This window comes from Chionomys nivalis, chromosome 2, assembly GCF_950005125.1.
Source record: "Chionomys nivalis chromosome 2, mChiNiv1.1, whole genome shotgun sequence".
NCBI lineage: Eukaryota > Metazoa > Chordata > Mammalia > Rodentia > Cricetidae > Chionomys > Chionomys nivalis.
In genome coordinates this window covers 32018591-32046093 of record NC_080087.1, presented here as the reverse complement: position 1 = coordinate 32046093, position 27503 = coordinate 32018591, and the positions used below count along the sequence as shown (strand labels likewise).

Sequence of the window (27503 nt, the reverse complement as noted above, 5' to 3'; positions counted from 1 at the left end):
ACTCCAGTAAGCTGCCGGCGCAGAAGCCGATTGGTCTCTGGTTTTCCTTGCCTGTGGCAACTGACAGCAGCACCTCCCAGCCTCGCAGGCCGGCTGCCTGCTCACCCAGCCAGTCGCTTGCTCTGGGCACTGCAGCAAGCTCGGCTCTGTCCCAGCACTTGTCTGGGAGAAAAGTAGTGCCCTCACCCAGAGAGAGCCTGGCTCTCTACCTCCCTTCTCTCTCGGGCTCTCTGACTGCTTTGGCGTATCTTTCGTTCTTTTCCTTTCTTTTTTTTTTTTTTAAATATTTCTTTTTCTTTTAAAAATTTACATAATTATCCTCCTAATCCTGGATGAAGTTGCTGGATTCTGCAGCACAAGTCTTCATGAACAAACCACACCGCTCAGAGATTCCCCGGCTTTCAAAGGTCACAGAACTGCCACTATGGTTAAATGTCTTGTTTAATGGTTGAGGTATGTACAACAAATTTCAGCGCAAGTTGATTTTCCTTGAGAGTACAGAGTCACAGGGAGACGCCATGGTTTTGGTTTTTGTTTTTATTGAAAATGGACCCGGACCTCTATTCCTGTGTGTGTGTGTATATATCTATATTATTTTTGTCTGTGATTGTTCCTACCGCAACCAGCTTTTGAATTTCCTTCCTTTTTTCTAAGCGAACTGACTGAGCATTGTCACTTGCCCTGAATTAACTCTTTGAGGGCAGCAGAGTCTAGCAAGATTCCTGGCAATTCTCTGCACTTTAAGTCCCCATGGAGGAGACCCCCTCCTCTGTATTTTTAAATAAATGCAATATTTTTTCTCCGTTGTTAATTTTAGAATTGGGTCGTTTTGGGTAGGACGTGGCAGGAAAATGTTGGTGAAGGGTTGTGAACCAGTAGAGGAGAAAATCAGCTTCGTTGGTTTGTTGTTGTTTTATGGTTTTTTTTTCTCTTTCTTTTTTCTTTTTTTTTCTCTTGAGTTTGTCGTGTTGGTCAGTAGCAGACCTCAAGCTGAAGACAGTGGTAGAACAGAAAGGAACAGCTGGTAGTGAGAGGGAACACAGACTAATGGGTGGGGGTGAATTGTTGAGGGGAAAAAAATCTACTTTATCATCTTGCTACAATTTATAAAAAAAAAAAACTATTTTCAGTCTCAAAGCTAACAGAGGAGATGTAAGTGCAGAGTTATGTGGTCAGTGATTTAGGTCTTATTATTTACAAAGGAAAACAAAACTTTATTATCACTGTAAGATTGGGTAATTATCTCTTCCTGAATGGGTTGAAATTCGAGTTAGATATTTAATTAGAGACTTAAGTGATGGAGCCTGGGGACTAATTAATCACCTAAAAATTCAGCTCCGCATGTGCTCTGGCCAGAGACACCATTGCAAGAAAGGAAACAAGCCAAACACATGCATTCGAGTACGGTAGCTGCTGCAGAAGTCACAGTTGAACACAGGGCTGACGTTTTCGGTCACACATTATTACGTGTCTGAGGGGACCTTGCTGAGAATCAGCCCTGTCTAGCATTCAGTTTTTTATAAGAGCAATCCACACAATACACAGCTAACATGGACTTCTTTATCTGAGAGTTATGCAATAACAAATGAGACAGGATTGTTTGAAACCATTCCCTCGCTCCAAAATTTCTAGCTCGCTCTCCTTAAAGTTCCTATTCTCAATGCTGAGAACTAGAAACCTGTGAAACTGGGTCATATCAGTAGCACCATGAGGCAAGGCTCAAACACACAGCGCACTTGAAGGGGTTAACAGAATTAACTGCATAATGCACCTCGTTAAGAACAGCAAAAATATTAGCTCTGAATTGCAGGGGATGCACTGCGAGTGGACAATTGCTTTTCTGCAGCGCCCGGTGGGAAAACAAGGACGTTGTGTGTTGCAAATGCAAAACTGCACCTCCTCCATTTCCTCAGCTTTATCTTTTATTACTGGCTGCTGAAACAAAGAAGGGTGTCAGGGGTTCCGTCTTGATTGGTATTTGCTCTAGTAAAATGAAGTCCTTTTTATCGCAAGCAGAAACTCAAAGTTAACTAGCGACAACTCCCAAATCCAAATCCTCTTGATAAGGCTCTCTACCTGACTGAACTGTCTGATTTCCGAGGGCCCCACTAACTAGCATGGGCCTAAATCAGGGAGGAGGGCTGTTTCAGCAACAGTCACTTGGAGAAACTAAATTTTGAAGGAAGTTACTTAGGACAAGGGTGGAAAACTCCAAGATGTATCAGAGACAGGCATCAGTTTAAAGAAAACAATGGCACCAGGGCACCTTTTAACGCCTTCCACAGCGTGTAACACAAAGCCACCCATTGTTGGGGCGGAATAAAAACCGAGCTTAAAACTGCTGAGAATTCACCCAACATACATTGTAAATTATCTAAGTAATTTTAAACCTGGAATTTTTTTTAACCGCTTTGAGAAATGTTTTTGGTGTTAAGTCCAGCTTAAAATATAACCTGGAAACTGTCAATGATCAAGACAAGGGCATTCCAAACGTCGGCTCGTGTTGTTTTTCAGCCAAAAGGATGTAGTACATGCAAAAGTGAAATGACCAAGCTTCCCCCAAGTGGGCATGTGCCACCTGGAAAGGCCTCTGCCCAGTAATTATTCTAACTTGTTGTTTGCCAAGCTCAAATCACAACGGAAACTGCTTGTTGATTCACGGAGCATAGTGCTGGAAGGAATTTATTAAGCAAGAAGTTATCCAACTCCATGTCTACAAGGGCTTCATTATATAAAAGACAGCTGTCAAATTTAAGGGTCAGAGAAGGTTTAAGATTATCTAGGTAACAGCTATTTTTTTTCCTCTGTTTGCTTTTCAAGGCAGGGTTTTTTTTTTTTGTTTGTTTGTTTGTTTAGCCTTGGTTGTAATGGAACTCACTCTGTAGACCAGGCTAGCCTCAATCTCACAGAGATCTGCCTGCCTCTGTCTCCTGAGTGCTGTCTCCTGTACTGCTACCACCTGGAAATAATAGCTATTTTATCTGGTTTATCTCACACTGCAGAAGTCATATATGTAACTTAGGATGGAACCCTCCGTGTCCATGAACGGTCCAAAGAATTCGCCATCCTGAGGGTTCAGGTCACATATCCCAAAGAAATATTTAGTCAAGTAGGAATCTTTTTTAATAGGTACACCTCCCGGAGGAAGAAAACTTTGGCATTTGAAGATTTGCCTGGTCCCTCGCACAGTGGTGAGGCCGTTGCTGTAACTACTTCCTGGAAGTGGCATCTTAGTGTCCCCAACATTTTCATTCACTTCATTTTTCCCAGAAGAGTGGCCTGGGCGGTCACTCAGCACCAGGCCTCTCCAGGCATCCCTGCTTTCATTCATGATTCCCGAAGCATCCCTGCTTTCATTCATGATTCCCGAAGCATCCCTGCTTTCATTCATGATTCTCGAAGCATCCCTGCTTGCTTTCATTCATGACATGTTGCCTACTTGGTTTCTTAGTAAACTCTGAAGTGCTCGATGATAAGATTTGAGGAAAAGAAAAAAAAAGGAACTGTAGAGACCCAAACTGACTAAATATCTATATATAAGGCATATTTAGAAACTTGACTAGCAAGAAGAAAATGTGTCAATGTTTCAGTGTTAAATCAAGGCACTTAAAGCCCTGCCTCCAAGGATTGTTTAACCATTTAAACAGGTTAACATGCAATTAGGAGAGTGATCACATGGAGTGAACTGGGAATAAAAGGGAGAAAAAAGCAGTGAATGGGGACCAGAGAACAGGATGAGCAGACTTGTAGGCAGCAACCAGCGGATGAACACTAAGCTGTTCCGTTATTCTTGACCTTGTTTCTTCATCTGTGTGAGGAGCTGGTTGGATTAGATTATTTCTAAAATCCCTGTATGCCAAACTTTTTTTTTCAAACAGTCTTTTCTAATTTTACATACCAATCCCAGTTCCCACACCCTCCCCTCCTCCTGCTCCCTCCACCTTCCCCCAATCCCACCCTATCCACTCCTCAGAGAGGGTAAAGCTTCCCATGGGGAGCCAGAGTCTAGCACATCGCCTTGAGGAAGGACCAAGACACTTCCTATTGTATTTAAGATGAGCAAGTTATCCTTCCAAAGAGAATGGGTTCCAAAATAGGCCAAACTTTTTATACTGTTTTTAGTTTCAACCAGAGGCTTGGCTTTTTTTACAGGAGGGGTTGCTTTGTTTTAAAACATTCATTTATATGTAAGTGTGAAAGTATCAAGCTTTTATTCAAAAAGTATCAAAAAGAAACTACTGTTGCTACTCATGTTTCTTAACCTGGAGTGAATGCAAAAGGAGGCTGGGGCTAAGAAGGTGGCTCTGTGGGGAAAGTATTTGCTGAGCAAGCCTGAAGAACCGAGTTCAGATCCTCCACAACCAGAAGCTAGCTACAGCAGCATGCATGTATAACCACAATACCTAAAGGACAGAACAGAGGGATGGTGGGAGCTTGCTAGCTAGCCAGCATAGGCAAGCTCCGGGTTGGGGAAAGGGTCTGTCTCACAAAACAAAACAACAACAAAAACAAGATAAAGAGTAATAAAGGAAGACACTTGAGTTGAAGCTCTGATCTCCACGTGAACACATGCGCAAGCATGTGCACACACACACACACAAGTTGGGGAGGGAGATACGGAGAAGAAAAGGCTACATAGAGAAAACAGCTGAATGCAAGTTAGATTGCAAGAAGTGAATTTTTATCCATCTAGGTGTCTACTGTGATCAGGGTGAAGACGTTGGTATTCTTTTGCAGTGACAATTTTAAAAAGGTAGCGCGCTGAGGAGAGCCCAGATTTTGCCATAATTTGACTTAGTTTATTCTCCAGCCTGAGATGGAGAATACAACTCATGCATTAGGGTTTTCCTCTGCATCCCTCAAGTTACAGGAAGAACCTTTTGAGAGTGTTGAAAGCAGCCCGGGATATCAGCAGCCTTTTGAGGAGGACTGGCAGCCATGATGAGTTGAATTCTGATGTAATGTGGTGTCCCTGCTGTGGGGAGCACTCTCTGTCTGGAAGCTCCTGACAGTGGCTCCAGAACATTCAAGGGTCACTTATGTGAGTTTGTGGGAGCCTCAGCTTCCTTGTCTTTACGGCTGTTTGGTGACTTTTCCTTTCCATCCCATGATCTGCTCTGAGGAGATTCCTGCTGAGCCATTAGCATGGGCTGAGTTCTCCACCTCGCCTGTCATTCGCTCCACTTCTCTTCACGCTTTACCATCATTTACTTAGCTAAACCCATGTGATTCTACCTCCAAGACGATCACATTACTAAGGAAAAGCAAAAGCAATCACGAGCCCTCTGTGTGGAGAATTTCCCGCAGAAAGACCATCACTCTGCTGGGAAAGTTCCCCCTCCTTGCCATATTTCTCTCCTGTAAAGTGGTACACCTCCATGCTGGACCATGTCTTGAAACAGCAATGGGAAGCGATTTCTGTTTCCTGTAGATGAGACATCAGTGTTATAAGACAAACATCTTTATTGTAATTGTCAGTCATTCTAAAGAGCCTATATTTTTCCTTTCCTTGGCCTTGCCTCAACTCCAAATAGGTTTTCTTTACAGAATAACTGAAAACAAGTTGTTAACAAAGTTGGGCGGACTCTCAGGGGGAGGAAAACCTTCTGGAGATTTGGCTGTTGGCTGTGTATCCCTTGTGACGCTCTGAGCCCTGAAATAGGCATGCTAGCTCATCCGACTGGCTGCCTTTGATGTAGCTCAATTATCCTTATCCAGATACTGGTCCATTCTCTGTGTCTAGAACCAGCTGGCATCTCTGCCAAGTAAGGATCGATAGCCAAAGAATGGATGGTAAGGAACAAGCTTTTCATTTCAAATAAACCTAAAAACGGCATGACAGCACACAAAAATCTGTAAAACACAGGTAATTCTTAATAATATTCAGGAAAGACCTCACTATTAAAAACTCTAAATCCTATCAATGACAGTCTGCATTGAGATTTGTATATAGTACAGAGTGTGGCATTGATAGCTGAAGCCAGGCCTCCAGTAGTTTTGTCCAGTGTGGAGTTCTGCCTCCTACCCCTCCCTCTGTCCCTCCTCTCCTTTTCCCCTTCTTCCCCTCCTCTTTCCCTCCCTCTCTAAATTGTTTCCCCTCTCTCCTTCATCTGCAAGGGGAAGATTAACAAAATGAAGTGTGACAATGAGGTTTTTGGTGGGTTTTCTTTGTATAATATTTAGAGTAATATTTGTTTTAATTTTCTCCTTTCTAGTAATTGGTGTGACCATCTAAGGAACACTTAAGAGTTAGGATTCTGTGTCTTCCTCTGGCTAGTATGGGATGTCAGGCCACAACTGGTCAGGGATAAGGAGCATGCTTCTGTGAGCACAGGCAGAGGTAGGGATGCAATTATGAGCTTGGTCAGATCTTGATATCTAGAGCAAATAATAATCAATGGTTCTCATACCTTCAACTCTATCATATTAGCATAAAAGTATAATGAATTTTGCATTATTTGTCATATAAAAGTCAGAAACTAGCCAGGTGGTGATGGTGCACACTTTTAATCACAGCACTTGGAAAGCAGAGGAAAGAAATCTCTGAGTTCGAAGCCACTGAGTTCCAGGATACCCAGGGCTACACAGAGAAACCCTGTCTTGAAAAACAAACAAACAAAAAATTAAAAACTAACTTAACCCAATAATAAATGAATTATTATTATTTTATATTTTTATAATAAAATATCACTGTTACTTAAAAGAATGAAGTAGACCTGCACACAAAAGATCAGGAGCGACTTTCCAGATATATAAAACTGGGAAAAATCTACATTGACATTTGTACAACTATGCAGAACCTTGGTACATTCTCAGAGAAAAATATCTAGAAATTTAGATAAAAAGTTTAACAAATGAATGCTTCTAAAAGGAAAACCTGAAATGTAGAGGAGAAAGACAGTTTTCATAAATTCAGTGGAGTTTTTCACCTTTTTCTTATAAGCTTACAACATTTACAGTCAAAATCATTTTGCTATTATGTTTGTGACACTGTGTGGTATTTGACGTTGAAAACAAAGTTAGAAGAGGAAGGAAAGAAAGCTTTCCATTTGGCTTTGATTTTATTTCATGGGCTTTTGAAACTGACAGAAAGACAGAACACTCTAGAAGAGTCATGGACAGGAAAACAGAGAAAACCCAACGGTCCAGCTTGAGTCACTTTTGGGCATGAATGGCCCTCAAGACTTGATTTCCTTCAGTATAGAATGAGGAGCTTTGTCAAGACCAAAGTTCACTTAACTTGCTGTGGTGCTCATGGAAACCTTTTGACTCAACCAATATATGTTATATATTTTACTGGTTTGAACATATCAGTTAAATTACCTGTTTTAAAATTGGTTCAGTTTCACTTAATTTTTCAAATTAGTGAAACATGGAGAGCTTATAATTTTCTCAAATTGTCTTGAAGGAAACTATATGTCTTAGGCAAACATTTAAAATAAATTTAAATCATAATATCCGTTATTTAGAAAAAGTTATATTAATAAGTTCATATCATAGGTATACCAACAACTGATGTTCGTTCTATTTCAATATGATTTATGCATTTCTTGGTTTTCGATGAGAAAAACAAATACCTACCTTCATTTCCCTTTCTCATTACACCAGTCTCCAGCTGTACGCAGTGAGAAGAAAGAACTCAGTCATTCTCGAGTGTAGACAGCATTCTCATGAGAGGAGATGCCTGGCACTATGGAGGTCTAAAGAATGCCTCGATTTAGCAAAGGTCACTAACTCTAGGAGGAGTTGCTTCCGGTGCGGCACACTGCGGCCTCTCTCCGTCCTTCACACTAGTGTCCTCGTTTTTTTCAAAGAAAGGAAAACATGATTTCTGTTTGGCTTTTAGTTCAATTTGGAAATTTTAGTCATCATGGGGCACATCTAATAGCTTTATTTCTTCCTTCCTGGGGTCTTTTTATTCCTAGAGAGGGGAATAATTCAGATGAAACAAAAACAGAGGGGGAGTCTGTGTGATGGCACTCGTGGGACATGAGGACGCTCTAACACGTTCTTCTCTTCTTCTGTTAAAAGTCATTGTACTATAAAGATGTTTCAAAAGCTTATAAATACAACAACGGATACATATTTCTCTCTCTCTCTTTTTAACCGATCCTGATACCTTAGTGCTTGTGTGTTGTTTCAAGAGACAATTATGGGGCACAGGCCTTCTCAGACTTGAAACACAGAGACAAAGGGGAGGTCAGGGGTCAGCACTGGTCTAGCAGCTGTGAGGTCCTGGGTTCGGTCTCCTGCATCTCTGCGGAAAACTTTTAATGTCTATACTCATGTCAGAACTAACAGGTAACTACGAGGTCATAGTGAATTCCCATACATTCTCCCCTCTAAGACGAAGCTTTAAAAACTAAACACACCATGTATTTATTGAAGTAAATGGCAAAATGTAATTTAAAATCAAATGAGTTTAAGTGATATATTTTTGGAGAGAAAGGGAAAGAAAGAAGAGAAAAAGAAGGGTCCACTCATTTTTTTTTTTTAAGGAGCCTCGAATTTGTAACCTAAAATCCCAGGTTTGGGTTCTGGATGCAAGAATGATTGATACTCTTGGCGAGGTATTTAGCATTTTTGGTTTTCGCGTCTCTAAAATGTAACTTGCAGCAGGTACTTTTGGGCCCATTAATTTCAGGCTTTCGTGTGTAATGAGTCACTTCACTCTTGACAAAGAGGACACAAGTCACTTTGTTCTCACATCACTCCTGTTACCCGAGGACCAGCTGAGTTCATCCAAAGCAAGGAAATTGAGACTGAAAGGAATTCCAGCTCGTGGAGCCAGGGTTCCACTTCATTCTGGTGACAAGTCTCAATCATTCTTACACGTTTCCAGTTCATCTCTACTCACACTAAGCACTACTTGGAAAACTTTTTAAAAAATATTTATACAAAGCGTAAGAGCATTTGTTTCGAAAAAAATGTTAAAGCATTCTTCTAGCTATATTTATACACATGAGGTTCCAAAATAAAGAGAAATTACATTCTTTTATATTTAATGCCTTAGAAGTTGACACTTCAAACTTCAGGAGGGTGTTTGGCTATGGGGCATACAAGGATGTTCAGAGAACATTCTGTAGGGGGGGTCATTCTTGTTCATGACTGTGTACAAGTTAACCTTACTCTACTGAGATGAAGGTGTATATGGTATGTCTTATAAAAGTATAAAAGAGATGCAAAGGCTTTATTTGCTGAGTGTGTAGAGAAGGAAAGAGAGTAAGTGTGTAAGCCTACAGCACTGTGGGCTTAGATGAGGTCTTGGATTAGTATACGGATAGTTCTGTGTTGAGTGTTTTAAGATAATGCAATTTTGTTGGAGTTTGAAAGCTTCTCCTCAGAATTCATGTGCTGGAAGCTTAACTCCTGGGGTAACTATATGAAGAGGCAGAGCTTTGTAAAAAGTACTAAATGCATGGGGTGTAATTCCCATGAAGGGGTTAGTGTTGCAGTCATTGGAGTGGCTGAGTTACCCTGAGAGTGGGTTGTTATAGACGTGCCCGGGGGTCACCTTCAGCCTTCCTAAGTAGCTTGTTCTCACCTTCTGCCATGTTATAAGGCAAAGTGCCTGTTGCTCGCACTGACCTTTTGAGATCCCCAGTGTCCAGAATTGTAAGAATCCTTTTCTTTATAAATTACCCATTCTCAAGTATTATGTGGTAGAAACAGAGAAAGATCTGTGTTGTTTTCTTGCCTTTTCTCCTCTTTATTAAAACTATAGCACATATCGCCTAACTTATAAATGTATTGATCATTCACTTACGTTTTGGAAACCTCTGTACCTCTTTGTGTTATTCAGGTTGCCAGAGTGTTGGTTCATGTCAGAATCTGGGATGCTGAGGTGGGAGGATTGCCTCAGTTTTTGAGGCAAGCATGGGATGTAAGTTCAAAAAAAACCTGGATCATGTCTTAAGACAAGCAAAAACCTCTTATTACTCAAATCAAGACAATGGATATTTATATCATCACCATGCCAGAATCCCCTCGTGTCTTCTCCATCTTCACTTCGACATTGTATCTTGAGACTTGTAAATTGTTTTTATAAATTTACTTTTGTTTCTTTTCATTGCATGAGATTTAGCTCATTTGTAAAGCATTGAACTTGGTCCAGTTTCTTTTTTTTTTTCTCTCTCTCTCCCCTCCCCTTCACCCTTCTCCCATGGTCCCTATGCTCCCAATTTTCTCTGGAAAGCTTGTCTTTTTCTACTTCCTATGCAGAATACATCCATGTATGTCTCTCTTAGGAGCTTCATTTTTGTCTAGGTTCTCTGGGATTGTGAATTGTAGGCTGGTTTTCTTTGCTTTATGTCTAAAAGCCACTTATAAGTGAGTACATATGATATTTGTCTTTCTGGGTCTGGGTTACCTCACTAGATGTTTTCTAGATCTATCCATTTCTTATACTATGAATAATGTTGGGCTAAATCTTTTGGTACAGAATCCGTCTATTTCTATTGAGAACATGCCTAGAAATGAAGTTGCTTGACCTTAGGAAATCACGTTAAATGTTGTAGAAAATTGAATACTTCTCAAAGTTCTTATAAGAATGTACACTACCACTAAGAGTCCTTTTCCTCCCTCGTGTTCCACATCAGTACTTCTGTAAGGTATAGAGGAAAGGCCGTCCTGCGCATCTTGCTGATTCCCTTTTCACAGGCATCACAAGCCTATAAATATCTTTGCTGTCAGATCCAGTCCTTCTATAGTTTAATTCTAAAAGATTCTTCATATTTCTTTGGTATCTTTGATTGTTCTATGTGGCACAAACATCTTCTCCATTAGTGAAATTTCCTGTTTTATTCTTCAATGTTATCGTGAATTCTTTACATTTCTACACAAAGTTTTGAATTAAGATGCTTCACTACCACACCAGCCAATCAGCAAGGCAAACAAACAGTTGGGATACAGGTTTATCTGAGAAGATGATGTCTTCCCTGCGCATGGTATACCCCCTTCCATTTTGTAGGTCTTTGTTACTTTTTCTCAGTCATACCTTCTAGCTGGTTTTGTGATAGATCTTGCAGTATCTATTAGTGGGCAATTAGTATTTTGTTCTTATCTAAACAGCACCTCTCCGGTTTCAACATTTTGCTTCCAATATATATAGAAATTATTTTTTGTGTGTATGCAGTTTATTATCCATAAGCTTGCTAATGGCAATAAACCAATAAAAAGTAGTTTGCTAATGATAATAAACTCAAACCTCCTGCATTCATTTAGAGTTTGTCGTATATACATGTGTTTATGACTGACTGATTGGGACTGGGTAACCTAGTAGGGAGCTTGTCGCTGGAGAAGACTGATATTGCCCATAGTTCTTCATCTAGGGACGGGGTCATGTGAGATTCCCCTCATCCATGTTGGCATGTCGATTAGTATTATTATTCTTCAGGTCCTGTTTAGGTAACCAGGTCCTGTTGAGGTGTCCTTGGCATAGTTTCCCTGTCATATATTACAGACAATATTATGTAGCAAACATATGGTTCTTCATCCCTTACATTCTTTCTGCCCCCCCCTTCTGAAATGTTTTCTAAACCTTATGTGCAAGGGTTGTATTGTCAATTGATCAATCAGGCTGGGCAGTCCACAGACAGGTGTTCTCAACATTTTTACCAATTTTGTGCTCTGCAGCTTTACTGAAAATATTTAATTAAATTTAATTTTTCTGGTAGAATCTGTAGAGTAGTTTAAGTATTGCATCGTGGTGTTTCTTTCTTGACTGTTTTTATCCCTTTTATATCTTTGTCTTGTCTTATTGATATCAGACTTTGAGCACAATAACGAATAAAAATGAAGACAGTAGTCACCCCTGTCTTCCAAATTTTGGAAGAAATGTTTTCAATCCCTGTCCCAATTTAGTATACCACTGTCAGTTGATTTTTGAATAAACCTATTATTAAATTGAGGTATGTTTTGTCTTTTCTTAATTTCTGTAAGACTTCATCATGCAGGCATAGTGAGTTTTATCAAATACATTTTCTGATATATGGAGATGATCAGAAAATTTTATCCTTGAGATTACTTACATGGTGAATTGCATTCATTCATTTGTTCATTTTGGACCAACCTTGCAATGCTAAGATGAAGCCTCCTTTGTCCTTTGTCATGATGCATAATCTTCTTGATTTGTCCTTGAATTTCATATACAAGTATTTTGTTGGGAATTTTTGTGTCTTTCTTCATCAGGATTATTAAGTTGTATATTTTCTTTGTGCTGTTGTGTCTTGACTTGGTTTAGATATCAGGATAATACTGGCTTCACCAAATGAATTTGATGGGGATCCTTCCCTCCCTGTGTCATGGAACAATTTAAGAAGTGTCAGCACCAGATGATTCCTAGAAGAGTGTTAGAATTCAGTACAACTGTTCCAGGAATTTTTTTTTGTGGAGATTGTAACTGAAGGTTTCTCTCATGCCTGACAGTTTTCAAAAAAACCACTCTGAGGCTTAATATCAATTACAAACTGTTTGGTCTATTAGCTCAGGCTTATTATTAAATCTTATAACTTAAATTAGATCTTATAACTTAAATTAACCTATTTTTATCATTTTATATTTTACCACAACACCCCTGGTTTGTTACCTCACATCTTGCCTCCCCAGTGGTTTCTGATATCTTGCTAACTCTGCCTTCTTTTTTTGCTATATCTTTGCTTAGATTTCCCACCTGACTCTATTCGGCCTGGCTATTGGCCAAATAATATTCTTTATTAACCAATGGTAATAAGACATATCACAACATACAGAAGGGCATCCCACATCAGGAGATAATTTTATCTACTATCTCAATCTTATTGTTCCTCATGGACCTGTTTATAAATAATTTATGGCTTTATTTCAGTAAACCTCATACATTTAGAAATGTATCTGTTTCATGGACATTCTCCAGTTTCTTGGAGTATGAGTTTTCCTTGTATTCTGTTGTAAGAGAGCTGCTTGTTTGTTCCCGACTGCTCAGCCCCGTAATAATCACACAGAAACTATATTATTTAAAACACTGCTAGCATATTTCTGGCTAACTCATATCCTAAATTAAATCTTCATTAATCTCTGTATTGCCACTTGACTGTGACTTACTGGGTGAAGTTACATCCAGTATCTGTCTCCAGAGGGGGCTACATGGCTTCTCCTTGACTCTGCCCTTCTTTCTCCCAGCTTACAACTTAGCTTCCCCCACCTATCTCTATTCCCTGCACAGACCCAAGACAGTTTCTTTATTAACAAATGGTATTCACAGCATACAGAGGAAAATCCTACATTTATATTTGCTGGTGATCTTCTGGATTTCATAGGTTCTGTTGTTACATCTCCTTTTTTGCTCCTGGTGTCATTTATTTGGGTGTTCTCTCTCTCTCTCTCTCTCTCTCTCTCCTCCTCCTCCTCCTCCTCCTCCTCCTCCTCCTCCTTCTTCTTCTTCTTCTTTTTCTTCTTCTTCTTCTCTTGGTTTGTGGGCCTAGAGGGTTGTCAGTTTGGTTAACTTTTTCAAAGTTAACCATTATTTTACTTTTACAGAATTCCATAAAAAAAAATTATCACCCCATGACAGCTGTAAGTAAGTTTAAAAGATGACGGCCCTTCTCCCAGCAAAGTTTGTCCTCAGGGTTAGAGACATCAATTAGGGGTTTATTATAACTGGTATAGGGTTGAGTTGGGGGTGGATATTATGTAGGCTTAGGGATTTCACTAAAAAAATTAAATGGAATAATAGGTAGATTAGTGTGAGCTTATTCACACTAATAATAATAATAATAGTGAATGATAGAGTGAATACTTGTGCGCTATTTATAGACAATTTACATTGGTATAGATTACTGTATATTGATACAAATTCAAATTATATTTGTTATATTAAATATGCTCCTATTTCTGTTTTCAATATTTTTATACCTTATACCTATGCAAAGTTATTTTGTCATACTGTATGCAAGCATGTTTCTACCTCTGTTTAAGACATCCTGTATATTGACACAATATTAGGATATATTTATCAGATTGCATTATACATTTTTACCCCTGATCAAGATACTTATATGTTGTTTACATTTTGAGGTCATGACCCTCATTTGCTGCCAGTTGTTTAAATATTGTGTAATATTCTAATATAAAATTGTAATCTTTAAGTTATAAAGGTATTAAGTATTATAGGTCAATAGTCATCCATGTTCGTCACACTTATAGTTAGGCTAATCAGGTTCTTTAGATACATAGAGATTGTATTCTGAATAGATAGGTAATCTTCAACCACCTCAAAGAACTGTAAAATATAGTATTTAAACAGCATAGAAGTCTGTTGACGTGAGACACAATTGTTCCTGTAGCACCAATCTATTCCCAAGAGAATGTTGAGCACCAAAGAAACTCCACTTGGAGCTGGTTTCCTTCTTGGCAAAACTGGCTTTTGAGCAAGGAACTGCCCGTGCAAAATCACAAAATATACAGTGTCCAGACTGGACAAGCAGGATACAAGAAAAAAAGACTCCCAAACCTTGCCAAGACAGGGTAAGACGGTTTTGAAAATTTTCTTACCTCTGAAAATGGTCTGTCAGTTACCCTAAAACTTAGCTAAAGTTGGTTGCTCCATCAATGCAAATGAGACTTTGGGTGATTACCCAGGTATCCAGCTGTCTCTGACATTTACTGCACATTTTGGAAGCTGCTTGATTGCACTTCCTGCCTACTCAAGTAATATTATCTCCCTTCTTAGGTCTTCCATGGGGTTAAAGAATAGATAGTCATAGTGACTTTCCTGTTATGACCTAACCAAGCCATTTCTAATACAGGACTTAGACTCCTTAGGATAAAATAATTATTAAAACATTTAGCATATGTTTCTTGCTTGATATTGTTTATGCTGGTTGTAATTCTAATTTCTATACTTGATATCTGTTCTTATTGTATGTAGTTTTATATTGGGTTTGGAACTCTCTTATTTAGACAAAAGGGGAAAATGATAGGGAATCTCCTTCAACATGGTCTTTGAGAGGCTGGACCAGGTTGGGCATGGCCTTGGGTACCAAAATGATGTGCCCCCCCCCTCTCTCTCTTTCTCTCTCTCTCTCTCTCTCTCTCTCTCTCTCTCTCTCTCTCTCTCTCTCTCTCTCCTCTCACACCTGGATGCTGGATTCTGTTCCTATTTCCCATTGTGATCTGTGAGTCCCCCCTTAAAGAAAGAACCCCTTATTATATGCAATTCAGAGCTAGTGTGGGATTACTTTATGCATGTTCCCATTCATCCAGTGAATTTCCCATCAGAAACAATTCTCTCTTCAATTGATTCTGAGTATTATTCTTCTAGATCCTATTTCATTCACTTCTTCCCTAATATTTCATATTTCTTGTCCTTAATTGGGTTTGGAATTGGATTCTTGCATCGAATAGATTTTAAAAGTTGATGATTCTTTATTAGTTAGTTGAAAATAATTTCAACTTCAAGCTTTTGGACAAATTTATTGTTTACAAATACATCTATTGATTGGCAGATAGGTTGGGGTTGTTTAGTTTGTGATTACTTGTGAATGTAATTCTAATGTGTTTATCAACTCAGTATACAAGATTTTGAGGCTTAAAATTAGTTACAACTTTGCTTATACAATGTTCCTCATACCTATGAAATGAACGACTATGGAGTTATTAAGTGTAGTCCTCCACATATGTCAACTAGAAATTCATTAAGCAATTGTGCAAATCTTCTGTATTTGTGCTCTTTTTCCCTATATCAATTATTCAAATAGGCAGATTAAAAACTTCCTCAGGGCTGAGGACACAGTTGTTTTTCTTTTAGATATTCTACCTTACTCATATATTGCATTTAACAATTTGAAATTTCATTTTTATACCTCAAGGTTGAATATCAGAAATTGCATAAAAGTTACAATAATATTGTGATGTTATGCTTTTAAGTCTCATCTTTACCATTTGGATAAATAATTGATTCTTAGAGAGCAAGCTATATTTTTTTGGACCAGTAAATTCTTTTTTTCCCCTTTCTTTCTTTCTTTTTATTGATTTTTATCGAGCTCTACATTTTTCTCTGCTCCACTCCCTGACTCTCTTCTCCCCCTTTGAACCCTCCCTCAAGGTCACCATGCTCCCAATTTACTTAGGAGATTTTATCTTTTTCTGTTTTCCATGTAGATTCAATCTATGTAAGACACTCTTAGTGACCTCATTGTTGTCTAAGTTCTCTGGGCTTGTGGTTTGTAGGTTGGTTTTCTTCGCTTTATGTTTAAAAACTATATATGAGTGAGTACATGTGATAACTGTCTTTCTGTGTCTGGGTTACTTCACTCAAAATAATGTTTTATAGTTCCATTCATTTTCCTGAAAATTTAAGATGTTGTTAATTTTTCTGCTGTGTAGTACTCCGTTGTGTAAATGTATCACATTTTCCTTATCCATTCTTTGGTCAAGGCGCATTTAGGTTGTTTCCAGGTTCTGGCTATGACAAACAATGCTACTATGAACATAGTTGAGCACATGTCCTTGTGGCACAATTGAGCATCCTTTGGATATATATCCAAAAGTGGTATTGCTGGGTCTTGAGAAAGGTTGTTTCCTAATTTTCTGAGAAGTCGCTACATTGACATCCAGAAGGTGTCATTTCCACCAGCAATGCAGAAGTGTTCCCTTTTCCCCACAATCTCTCCAACATAAATTGTCATCAGTGTTTTTGATCTTGGCCATTCTTACAGGTGTAAGATGGAATCTCAGAGTTGTTTAATTTGCATTTCTCTGATGACTAAGGGTGTTGAACATTTCCTCAAGTGTCTTTTAGCCATTTTAGATTCCTCTGTCGAGAGTTCTCTGTTTAGATCTGTACTTCAAATTTTTTTATTGGATTATTTGTTCTTTTGATGACCAATTTCTTGAGTTCTTTGTATATTTTGGAGATCACAACTCTGTCTGATGTGGGGTTACTGAAGACCTTTTCTCATTCTGTAGGCTGTCATTTCGTCTTGTTGACCATGTCCTTTGCTTTACGGATGTTTTTCAGTTTTAAGAGATCCCATTTATTAATTGTTTCTCTCAGAGTCTGTGCTACTGGGGTTATATTTAGGAAGTGGTCAGAGAAAGCTCTCTTAATAGTTTATAGCCACCAAAATTTTCAGTGCATACACAGATACACACTACATATGCTCTAAAATTTCCATAGGTGTGTATAATTAAAGGAAAGAAGTCTAAAAAGCCAAGGTAATAGTGAAAATACCTGAGAATTTCTTAATATGATATAAATTTATAATTATTCCACTGAACAGAGACTCAGCCATTATATTATATCCCTTACATAGTTTTATCCTTGTTTGTTTTTTGCTTGTTGCCTTTAATTCAACTTTGATCACTGTTAAAATCTGTGAAATAAGCATTGTGTTATTTATGGCTTGCATGTCATATTATTTTCCACTCTTTTATCTTTTAACTGTCTATATGTTTATCACTTAGAATTGCCTCTTTACAAATCAAAGTTTAGTAAAGTTAGTTTTATCGTTTTAATTATATTTTGTGGAGTATTTAGTCCTTTTATATTTAATGCAATCATTTAGTGTACATAGTCTCTTTGTATATTTTATTCTCTCTCTTTTTACCTTTTATTCTTTTGGATTCCATACTTATCATTGTGTTGCCTTCTTTCTTATTAGGTTTATTTGTTTTATTTTTTTTACATTGTTTTGCTGATGAAGGATACAGGATACATCTATGACCTAAGCAAAATATGATATTCATTAATGCTCTGTACTTTCAGGAAAAGTGTGAGAGTATTGGAATACCTCAACTTCCTGTGTATACCTCATGAATTACATGTTATTGATAGCTATCTAACTTTATATAATTTAAATACCTCAAGAATAAATATTATTGCAGCATTATACAATTTACTGTTTTCTACATACAATGTAGTTATGATTTCATTGAAGTTTTGGGGTTTTTTTTTTGCAATGGCTTTACTTTATAGATTTTCTCAAGTATTTTTTTCTGGGATTAAAAATTTCCATTTATAATTTCATAGACAAATTTATGGATATCCTTATACTGTCATATTACATAAATTGTATTGCTATCATTCAGTAATTCTGAAATATTTCTATTAATCATTTTATTATGCCTCATTTTTGCCTGTCTTCTTAATAAGAGTCAGCTGTATGTGTATTGTAGGTTTAAATCAATCTACCCAAATTGTTTACTTTGATCTCTTTGTTCTTTATTTTTGATGTTTTCTTTCAACCAAAGTTCACTGCCTACTTCTTTCTTCAGGTCGATATAATCTGTCACTAAGCCCATTAAATAAATTTTATATATGTTATTTTTTAGCCATAGACTTTCTCATTTTTGATTTATTTTAAAATTCATTGTTCTTAAGTCTCTATAAAAATTCTTAGCCTTGCCGGGCGGTGGTGGCGCACACCTTTAATCCCAGCACTCGGAAGGCAGAGGCAGGCAGATCTCTGTGAGTTCGAGGCCAGCCTGGTCTACAAGAGCTAGTTCCAGGACAGGAACCAAAAAGCTACGGAGAAACCCTGTCTCGAAAAACCAAAAAAAAAAAAAATTCTTAGCCTTGTCTATCATATTCTTATGTTATATTGCATTGAACATATTCTCTATGTGATTTTAAAACTTCCAAAACCATATTAACTAAATTCATTTAATGTCTTATCAAACATATTTATTGGGTGTAATTGTCTTGGTTTTCATATATAAATATATATGTCAATGAGAGAGAGAGACGTAAACCTGTGTATGGTGTTATAGTTTCCCAGATAACCTCTATGAATTTAACAGTGACATTAACTGTCTTGTTTGACTTAATCCAAATTGAACAAAAATATAAGACAGTATCTTGTTTCTTGATGGATTATACAACTGTTTCTCTTTCTGTTCCATGCTTTCTTCAACGAGTGTAGGAACAAAGGTGAATGAGAAAGTATGAACAATAGTATGTAGCATTAGAAGACTCCATATGAACCAAGAGTATATTCTCAAAATTGTTTTTGTTTGTTTGTTTTGCAGATTTTATACTTGTGTCTGAAATGAATTTAAAATGGTATTTATATATCCATGGAAATAATAATCTAAATAACAATTTAATCACCTGCTGACAATCTGTATTCCGATGTGTCTACTATAACATTATACAACATTTTAAATGAAAAGAATTCTAATCTCATCAGAACACATACTGTTTTATAATTGTTAGCTGCTGGTAGTTCTTGGACAAACATCATTTTTGAAACTGCTAATACACTAAAGAGCTTTGGGGCTAAAGCATCACTCATCACGACCTGCTTCTGATCTGTAGCTCATATTCCAATGAAGGAGTCATCTAAAAATCACACCATCTTGTTTCTAGTTCCTGGCTTTCGCACATGGCAGTTAATGTTTCCTTGCACAATCTCTAATGACAATTAGTGACAATTATTTCTTGGTGACTTTCTCCATTATCCAGAGTATTTCTCAGTTGTGATTCTATATAAACCATGCTAGTATCTTTGAATGTGTGTGGTAGACACACAAGAAAGTGTTTTCTTTCGGCCATAGCCTGTAGAATTAACAAATACTTAGTTAAACGAATCCTAAAATAAGTCTAGTTAGGCAGTTGTCAAGCTCTGACTTAGTTATATGAAATCAGTCTCTGTGTTCTGAAGTCATTGGTTGCTTCTGTTGATTTGTTTTCTTTTCTAGGGTATTATATTTTCTTTGTCCTTCATGCAGGCTTTTCCAGTGCTAGGATCTCTTTGGAATGCAGGAAAATTTGCATTTAAAAATGTATTAGCCTAGAATTCAATATCTAATTATATGTAGATAATTTATATGTAGCTTAAAATATATGCGTGTAAAAATACTAAAACAATTCAAATATGTTTTCTGTAACATTTGGGATAAATTTTCTTATAAATAGACTTTATGTATTTTATTATTTTTAAAGTATAGGCTATAAAGTTGGAACTTTAAAATTCAGTATTCAACAATTTTAAAATGCCATTTCAATTGAAAACACTGAAATTAAGATTTACAAAGTATTATCATTTTCTGTTGATAATACCTATTTTATGGGCAACATTCAAAACGCAGAAAATTGTCTTAATATTTCAGCCAAAGGACAAAGTGAGTTTTATATGTTATGCTATGAACTTTTGAACTGAGAAGACATTTTTCACTTTAGAACATCAACAAAGAATAACAAAGAGCTACTGCAAACTCTGAGTGGGCCAGCAGAACAGCATTTCTGTACTGCTGTTCAGTTTAATTGACTAGACCTCAAATTCTCGTGAGAAGGTTCGTATGTCCTGTTCCTTATTTACAGTTTTTCATTGTTAAGGAAACACAAAGAGGTAACTTTAAGGAATCTATAATTGAATTTTCAAAGCTCATTTTAAGTGTTCAATTTAAATTTTAAAAACGACAATTCACAGACACGGTCACTTTGACTTGCGCTTAGGTTATTAATATAATCCCAAGAAGTGATGTCTTTAATTATTTTCTGAGAAATGAACTCCCAAGAATGTTGTTGATCTTCAAAGTGGTTTGCTATCTTCCAGTTAGGTTTTCAGGCTAGAAGGTTTTTTGTTCCTTTGTTTTTGATGTAGCCAAGAAGCATTCTTGGGGCCCTTCCACATACATGTCCTGGGCCATTGGTAGATACTTAGATAGACACATTAATCTTTCATCTCTAGTCAATATCATGTTTCAAGATTTTGACTATCATCTCCCTGGAGCCTATATTTTAACTAAACACTAGTGTAACAACTTATGAAGGTGGTACTTAGAGACTATGTTTGCAGGGCTGCTGTTGACCCCAGTATTATCATCGGTGGACTACTCTGACTTTCCCATAGTGTATAGGTAGCATCAGAACTGTGTTCAGTAATGACCCCAAGTAAATTCTCAGACATGCTTAGCTAGAATTAAATTTGGGAGTCAATATTTTACATTGTCTTAATTAGTTTTCCCAATATTCCTCAGATGTGCTGGCTTAATGATGATGATGAGATTTCACTATAGGAATCTCAAGTAAACAGTCAGATCTCTGTTTCTTGCTGTACAAGTTCATAGACATCTTGTTAAAAATGCATTTCAGTGTCAGGCCATTGACATAATTTTTAGGCCCAAATAGATAAATATCAATAAATATGTGGCTATATTGTATATGCCTGTGTATATATACATATATAAGAATATTCATTATGGCAGGTATATAATATCTGCCTATAATTTTCAAATTATAAGTAGATTTATTAGGACTTAGAATTGGGGAAGTATGAACTTCTTTGGGTTGATGTGGAAATGCATGTAACATATAACAAGCTATTAACTAGTTCAGACTTAATGTATTGCATTTATAGCTACTGTGTTAGCTTTTTGTCACTATGACAAGACACCTAAGGAAGGAAGATGTATTTGGATTCATGGTTTCAGCTCAAGGTCACAATAGACTTCTACTGAAGCAGAACATGGCAGAGAGAGTATGATGTATGTGGTAGAACAAAACTGTTCCCCTCATTGAAGGAAGGGGAGAGAAGGAAGAAAGAAAAGAGAGGGAGGGAAGAGAAGGAAGAGGAGAGATAGAGAAAGGAGAGAAAGAGAGAGAGAGAGAGAACATGGAGGTAATAACTACCCTTCAAATGTATAGCCCCAATGATTCTCTTCTTCCAATGAGTTCCACACTTCTACTAGCCCATTTAGCTACTGAACAGTCTGTTTAGTAACATTCAATAAAACTGCCAAGTAATGACTAAACCTTCAACACATTAACCATTTGGGGGATGCATCTTATTTAAACTGTAAGAAAAAAAGAATGATAAATAAATCATAGATAACTTACCAATTATGATGGCGTATTGTTTGCAAATAGTTATGAAAATATTCTGATTCCCACTTAAATCTCTCAGAAAACCTCCAATATAAGTGTGGTTGTTTCCACTTTCATAATCAACCTGAGACTCTATTGGCTAATTCACGTCAGTTTCTGTTTCTTAGTAAAAGGGCATGCACTCATTCATTATTTGGAGTCTTAATATGATCTAGGGACTCAAGGTACAGAAGAGGAACTGACAATATCCCTATCTCCATGGAGTTTGCATCATAGTGAGAGAAATCTGACAGCACATAAGCAAACAGATCTACCAGTTGGCTTCTGTTTTGGTAAATCTATGAAAAAAATATAGCAGAAGAAACCAGTAGGTTGCTTGCTGTAGGGTGCAGATTTAAAATGATGGCTCTGGGCCGTGGGATGAGGGGCTTATTCAGCAGAAGATAGGATGTCTGCTGTGAGCAGATGATGTTTACTGCAGGCCAAATGAGAGGGGGAGAACAGATTGTTTTAGGGCTCAGACTGTGGAATGGATCAATGGGAAATGTGTGGCTTTGGAATCAATGGCAGAGCAAATAAACTAGAACCGAGGTAAAGAAAAAACAATCACACAGTCTTTCCAATGTCACCTTTCCTCTCCCTCTCTTTTTTCCCTCTTTCCTTTCTATCCTTTATTGTACTTCTTTTTTTGTGAGATAGGATCTTCTGCAGCCCAGGCAAATTTTGAACTCACTCCGTAGCTGAGGTTGTTCCTAATCTAATCTTCTAGCTTCTATCACTAAAATTCTAGAATTGCATGGCAGTGCCTCTATGTTGGGTCATGGTCCCAGATTCTGAATTCATGTTTGGTCTTGTTTCTATCGGTTCTGCTACTTGAGACAAGAAATATGTTGTCCATTTCTTCATTTGTAAAACTTGAGGAGACTCCAATGCTGTCAAACTTAGAAAATTGCTACAGAGTATGTGTATGTGTGTGTGTCTATCTGTCTGTCTGCACATGTGCCATGTGATCACATTTGGTAACAAGTACCACATCATCTATTGTGTACTTATCACCTGTGGTTTAAAAAAAAAAAAACTGGGAGCAGATGACACTCTAGATTTGAGGCTCACATTCCCATGGTGGGATAGATTTAAGGAAGATCAGATGGGCAAAAAAGAGCACAGCAGAAGTTAAGAGACGCGTATAAGATTCACCAAGTTTGAGAAGTCTACCAAGGGAACAGAGATGAGGAAGTCTGAGGTTCAGAGGGGAGATGAGAACTAAAGAGAGGTTTACTGACATTTATACTATTCCCAGTCTGACTGCAGGATCAGCACATACCTAGGGTGACAATGTAAAGAGAAAGAGGATGGGGGGTGAAAACCCCACCCACACAGGGAGGAGAGGAGAGAGCCAGGAAATGGTTCCAGTGCACATCTGGTTTTGACATCGTGCTGCCTATGTCACTGGAGAGCAGCCAGAGTGCATGCTTCAGACATGAAAGCCTCTTTATACATCACTAGTGGTGAGGGTCTGTGGCTTCCGGCCTGGACCCTGATGACAGGAATTTCCCACTGATGCTTAACAGTAGCACAAAGAGACTGTGGTATTAGTCAGCCTCCTCCTGTTTACCATGAGACAGTTTTAGTGCATCCAGAGTCAGACATCCCAAATGCTGCACCAATGGCTTCAAACTGCATCCTATGTCCTCTCCTATACTTCAAAGTATGGGCAGCTCCAATTCACAGACATACTTTGATTCAAAATCTAGAGCTAGGAAGCACTAGATCCATAAGATGCTGTGCCGTTCAGGAGGGGCTGGTTCTCAGCCAGCCCTCAAAGGTGCAGCTAACCCACGAGGATATGAAATAGGAGCACAGAGGGTTCAGACCCTAAACCATGGAGCAAAAGGCTTGCGGGACAGTTGCATGGATTTCTTAAAATACAAGGAGTATATTTTCAGTTCCTTTTCAGACGAGCAGAGTAAAGACTAGCAGTTTCCTACTGGGTATAAGAGACAGGCGAGGAAAGCACTCCTTGGTAAATTATCTAGCCATAGAGATGTTGGTGGATGTGGAACACAGGGGTAAAGATCAAGAAAAACAATGTGGAGACAATTAGGGCTAGAAGACAACTCAGCGGTTCAGAGTATTTGCTGTGTGGGTGCGAGGATCTGAGCTCAGACCTCCAGCCCCCAAGCAACCCCTCACATCTGTATTCTCAGTTCTCCTACTACGAGACAGGAGGTAGAAACAGGAGAATCCCTGCTAGTCCGTGAGCCAGTCAGGCATTCTCAGCTGCAAACAACAAGAGAGCCTGTCTCAAACAAGATAAAAGCCACAGAGCAACACATGAAGACAACCTCTGACTACTGCTGCTACTACACATGCGCACACAGACACACAGAGAATGAGGATTTGTAATTTCATATTTGTTCTGTCTGACTAGAAATCTTCTGCAAAACCCACACAAAAAGAAGCATTCCTACCTATCAAAAGACCGGCGAAAAAAATTTGAGATGTAGACAATCAGGAATTGTACAGAGTCACTGAATGGGGACAGTTCAAATAATTCACCTGTAGGTTCACCTTTACGCCACTCCACTATTGGATGGTGCATACTAAAATGCATTCCTGTGTGTATGCACATGCATGTATGTGTGCACATATGTGTGTTCACATATGTATGTGTATATGTGTGTGTATGTATATGTATGTGTGTGTGCACACATGCGTGTATTTTGGAAACTACTTCAGTTCAATGCTATACATTGCTACTGAGGAAATGTGCTTTACTTACTCTTTGTCCACATCCAAATCTTCTATTTTATCTGTTTTTGTTAAGTGCCATAATCATCAGATTAACATTATTGTGTGCTTCATAGAGGCTTTCTAGTTTAAACTTTGTTCTCTTAATAGAGAGGCTTGATGTAACATTTTTCTGTCTTGGTGTGTTATCTAACACATCAATGTTTTGATCTTCAGATTTTAATTAATTTTCTATAGCTATTCTTTCTTTAATGGATTCATTATATAAGATAAAAGTTTCACAGTCCAAACACACAACACCCCTGCATATGAGAGCTCTGATTCCTTGGCTTTCGATGAGACTGGCAAGGAAACTCCTCCAAGGACTGGTCAGTGACATTTCACTACAGGCTTCTAATGTCCTCTCTTAAGACACATCTGGTCCAGGTATGGTGGGGCACACCTGTATTTCCAATACCCAGGAGGCTAATGGAGAAGGATAGTGAGTTTGAAGCCAGCCTGAACTACTTTTTAAGATCCTGTGCCCCCCCCCCAATAGAAAACAATTTAAAGTCCTAGGCCATCCACAAACTGGAGGACAACATAAAGAGAGGTCAAAAGAATGGGTAAAGATGCCTTCAGCATTATTTCAGATATCTCTTTGTTCTCAGAGTTGACACTGGAATCCAAGAATAGCCTCGGAACTTTTTGTGGAGTAATTTAGTGTTCTGTGAAGGGTTTTATAATGAGATCTTTTGCCCAGATTATCTTTGAAGAATTCCTAAACGCCCTCAGATATACCTTCCACAAGCTATGACACATGTCTGAGACGTTCACTAATTCTGGAAGAGAATGGTTGCTTTAAAATGATAACAGAATTTATTATCTGAAATATGAATTAGACATATGTGATTCCTTAGGAGGGACATTATTTAACCTTTGTTGGGATTACTAAAGCAAGGTAAGAATGCTCTAACTAGTTAGGCAAATAGCACAATATAAATATGACTAATCATTATTAATGGGTTATATTGAAAATCCATCCACACCAACTCTGCTGTGCTCACAGACATAGATGCTTGTTCATTAAAGTTTAAATTCTTTATTGTAGTTTTCTTCTTTTCAGAAGTATGCATTTGTGATGGTCATGCATGTGCATGTGTGTAAGCATGTCTGCATGTGTATAGATGCATAAAAAATTTGCATGTGCTTGTTGAGGCCTAAGGTTGATATCTGGAATCTTTCTTCCTCATTCTTCCACCTGATTCTTTGAGACAAGTCCTTTCAATCAAACCCAGAGTTCACTGATATGGGAGATATCCATAGCCGTCTTTCTCTAGGCTCCTTTTCTCTGTCTTGGAACTGGGAATTGTCTGTAGGCCTCTACACATACTCAGCAATTACATGGATTCTAGGGATATGAATTCTGGTCCTCATGCCAGGGCAACATGGATCTACCTCCCCAGCTTAAATTCCTAATTATAAATATGCCAAATGTACAGAAAACCATCTAAATAGCTGTTTGTCTATTCAACAAATGTTTGTTGAGATGACAGAAGTAATAATTGACACAGGAAAAGAACGATGCAGGGAAGGTGATTGGGAGGGCTGCTGGGCTAGGGCACAGTTGAGAGAATGAGCCATGCAGGTAGCTGGGATTCGACTGTGAGCACAGTGTGTGTGTGTGTGTGTGTGTGTGTGTGTGTAGCCTCTCCCTTCCTCTCTCTGCCTCCTTAGAGTCCAACCTTCTCACCATGACTTCCTTCCATTGACTTCTAATTTATGCTAGTCTGGATTGTGGTTTTTCTTTCTTCTGATTTATTTCATCCAAACCTTACCTTTCCTAGCACCGTAGTTGATACCATCATCTTTGCCCCATAACTGTAACTGTGGGTCATTTGTAGATATTCTTTCATTCCCATGAGTAGCTTTGTCTCTGATACTTCTTTAAGTGGTTATCTTAAGTTCCTTCCTTGTGGGATATAGGAAGAAAAGGTACTATTATCCTTAATATCATCATCAATTTTCAAATTCCAATTCTTCTCTCCAGAGGATGTTGCTGATGTAAAGAGATTCATCAATATCTTTGAGACTCCTTTGTAGTTATGGTCCCTAATTTCAATTTAAAGGCTCAGTGTGAAAAAGAAAAGGACGTAGTGTTAGGTAATTGTCAGAAACAGCGTTTATACATAGCTGTCAGCTCAAAGTCAACTGGGTTGCCACAGTTACCTGATCTCCTAGATTTTGATAACCGGGTCAATGACCATGATAAGTGAATTAAAACCTGCTGTAACTCTGGCTTGGTGGCGTTTGCCTTGAAACGCTGTACATCTGGGCATTGTGGTTTGCCTGACAGGTGAGTGTGATGAGTTCTTAATGGTTGTCTTCCTGAAACTTGCTTCTTTCATTTCTGCTGTGAACTTCATCCAGTTAATATTGCAGTGATGCAATTTAAATAATTTTCTGATACTCAATGCTGCCATCCCAGTTAGTGTCCCTGCTGTATATTTTTGTAGCCTTCTTTCTTTTGCCAGACCCATAAGCACATATTTTAGCATGATTGTTTACAACATGACTTGAGCTTTTAATGCAACCGGACACCATCTTTTAGCTATCAAGCTAGCTCTATGTGCATGCATTAAACTTCTTTATCAAATCCTAGCTTTGGTTTTTCTATGCAGCATGCTTTTGTTTTTGTTTCAGTTTTTCACTTTCTTCCTTTGTATATACTGGATAGGTTGAGCATTTTAATTTATTTATTTTATTGACCTAGAGATTAGACATTTAACTTCTCTGGCCTTATATTTTCAACATTTACACTCGAATTTAAAATATAAACAGTTTTGCCTATTTGCATGTATTGGATATTATTATCACAACCCCAGTATAATGTAATCTATACTTTCTCAAATATTGGATGCTTTATTGTTTAATTCTTTATATTTCTTTTGAATTTAAGAAAAGCACT

At 37.9% G+C, this 27503-nt stretch overlaps 1 protein-coding gene across 1 annotated transcript in view; it reads left to right on the top strand.

Annotated features, from left to right (window-relative positions):
• Positions 1-128: 128 nt before the first annotated feature.
• The window catches only part of Pde7b (phosphodiesterase 7B), a 320744-nt gene continuing 293369 nt past the window's right edge, over positions 129-27503 (top strand). Inside the window, exon 1 of the mRNA XM_057762340.1 lies at positions 129-453. Within this exon, the coding sequence (XP_057618323.1) occupies positions 433-453 (21 nt within the window). The 5' untranslated portion in view covers positions 129-432. The remainder of the gene's footprint in view (positions 454-27503) is intronic.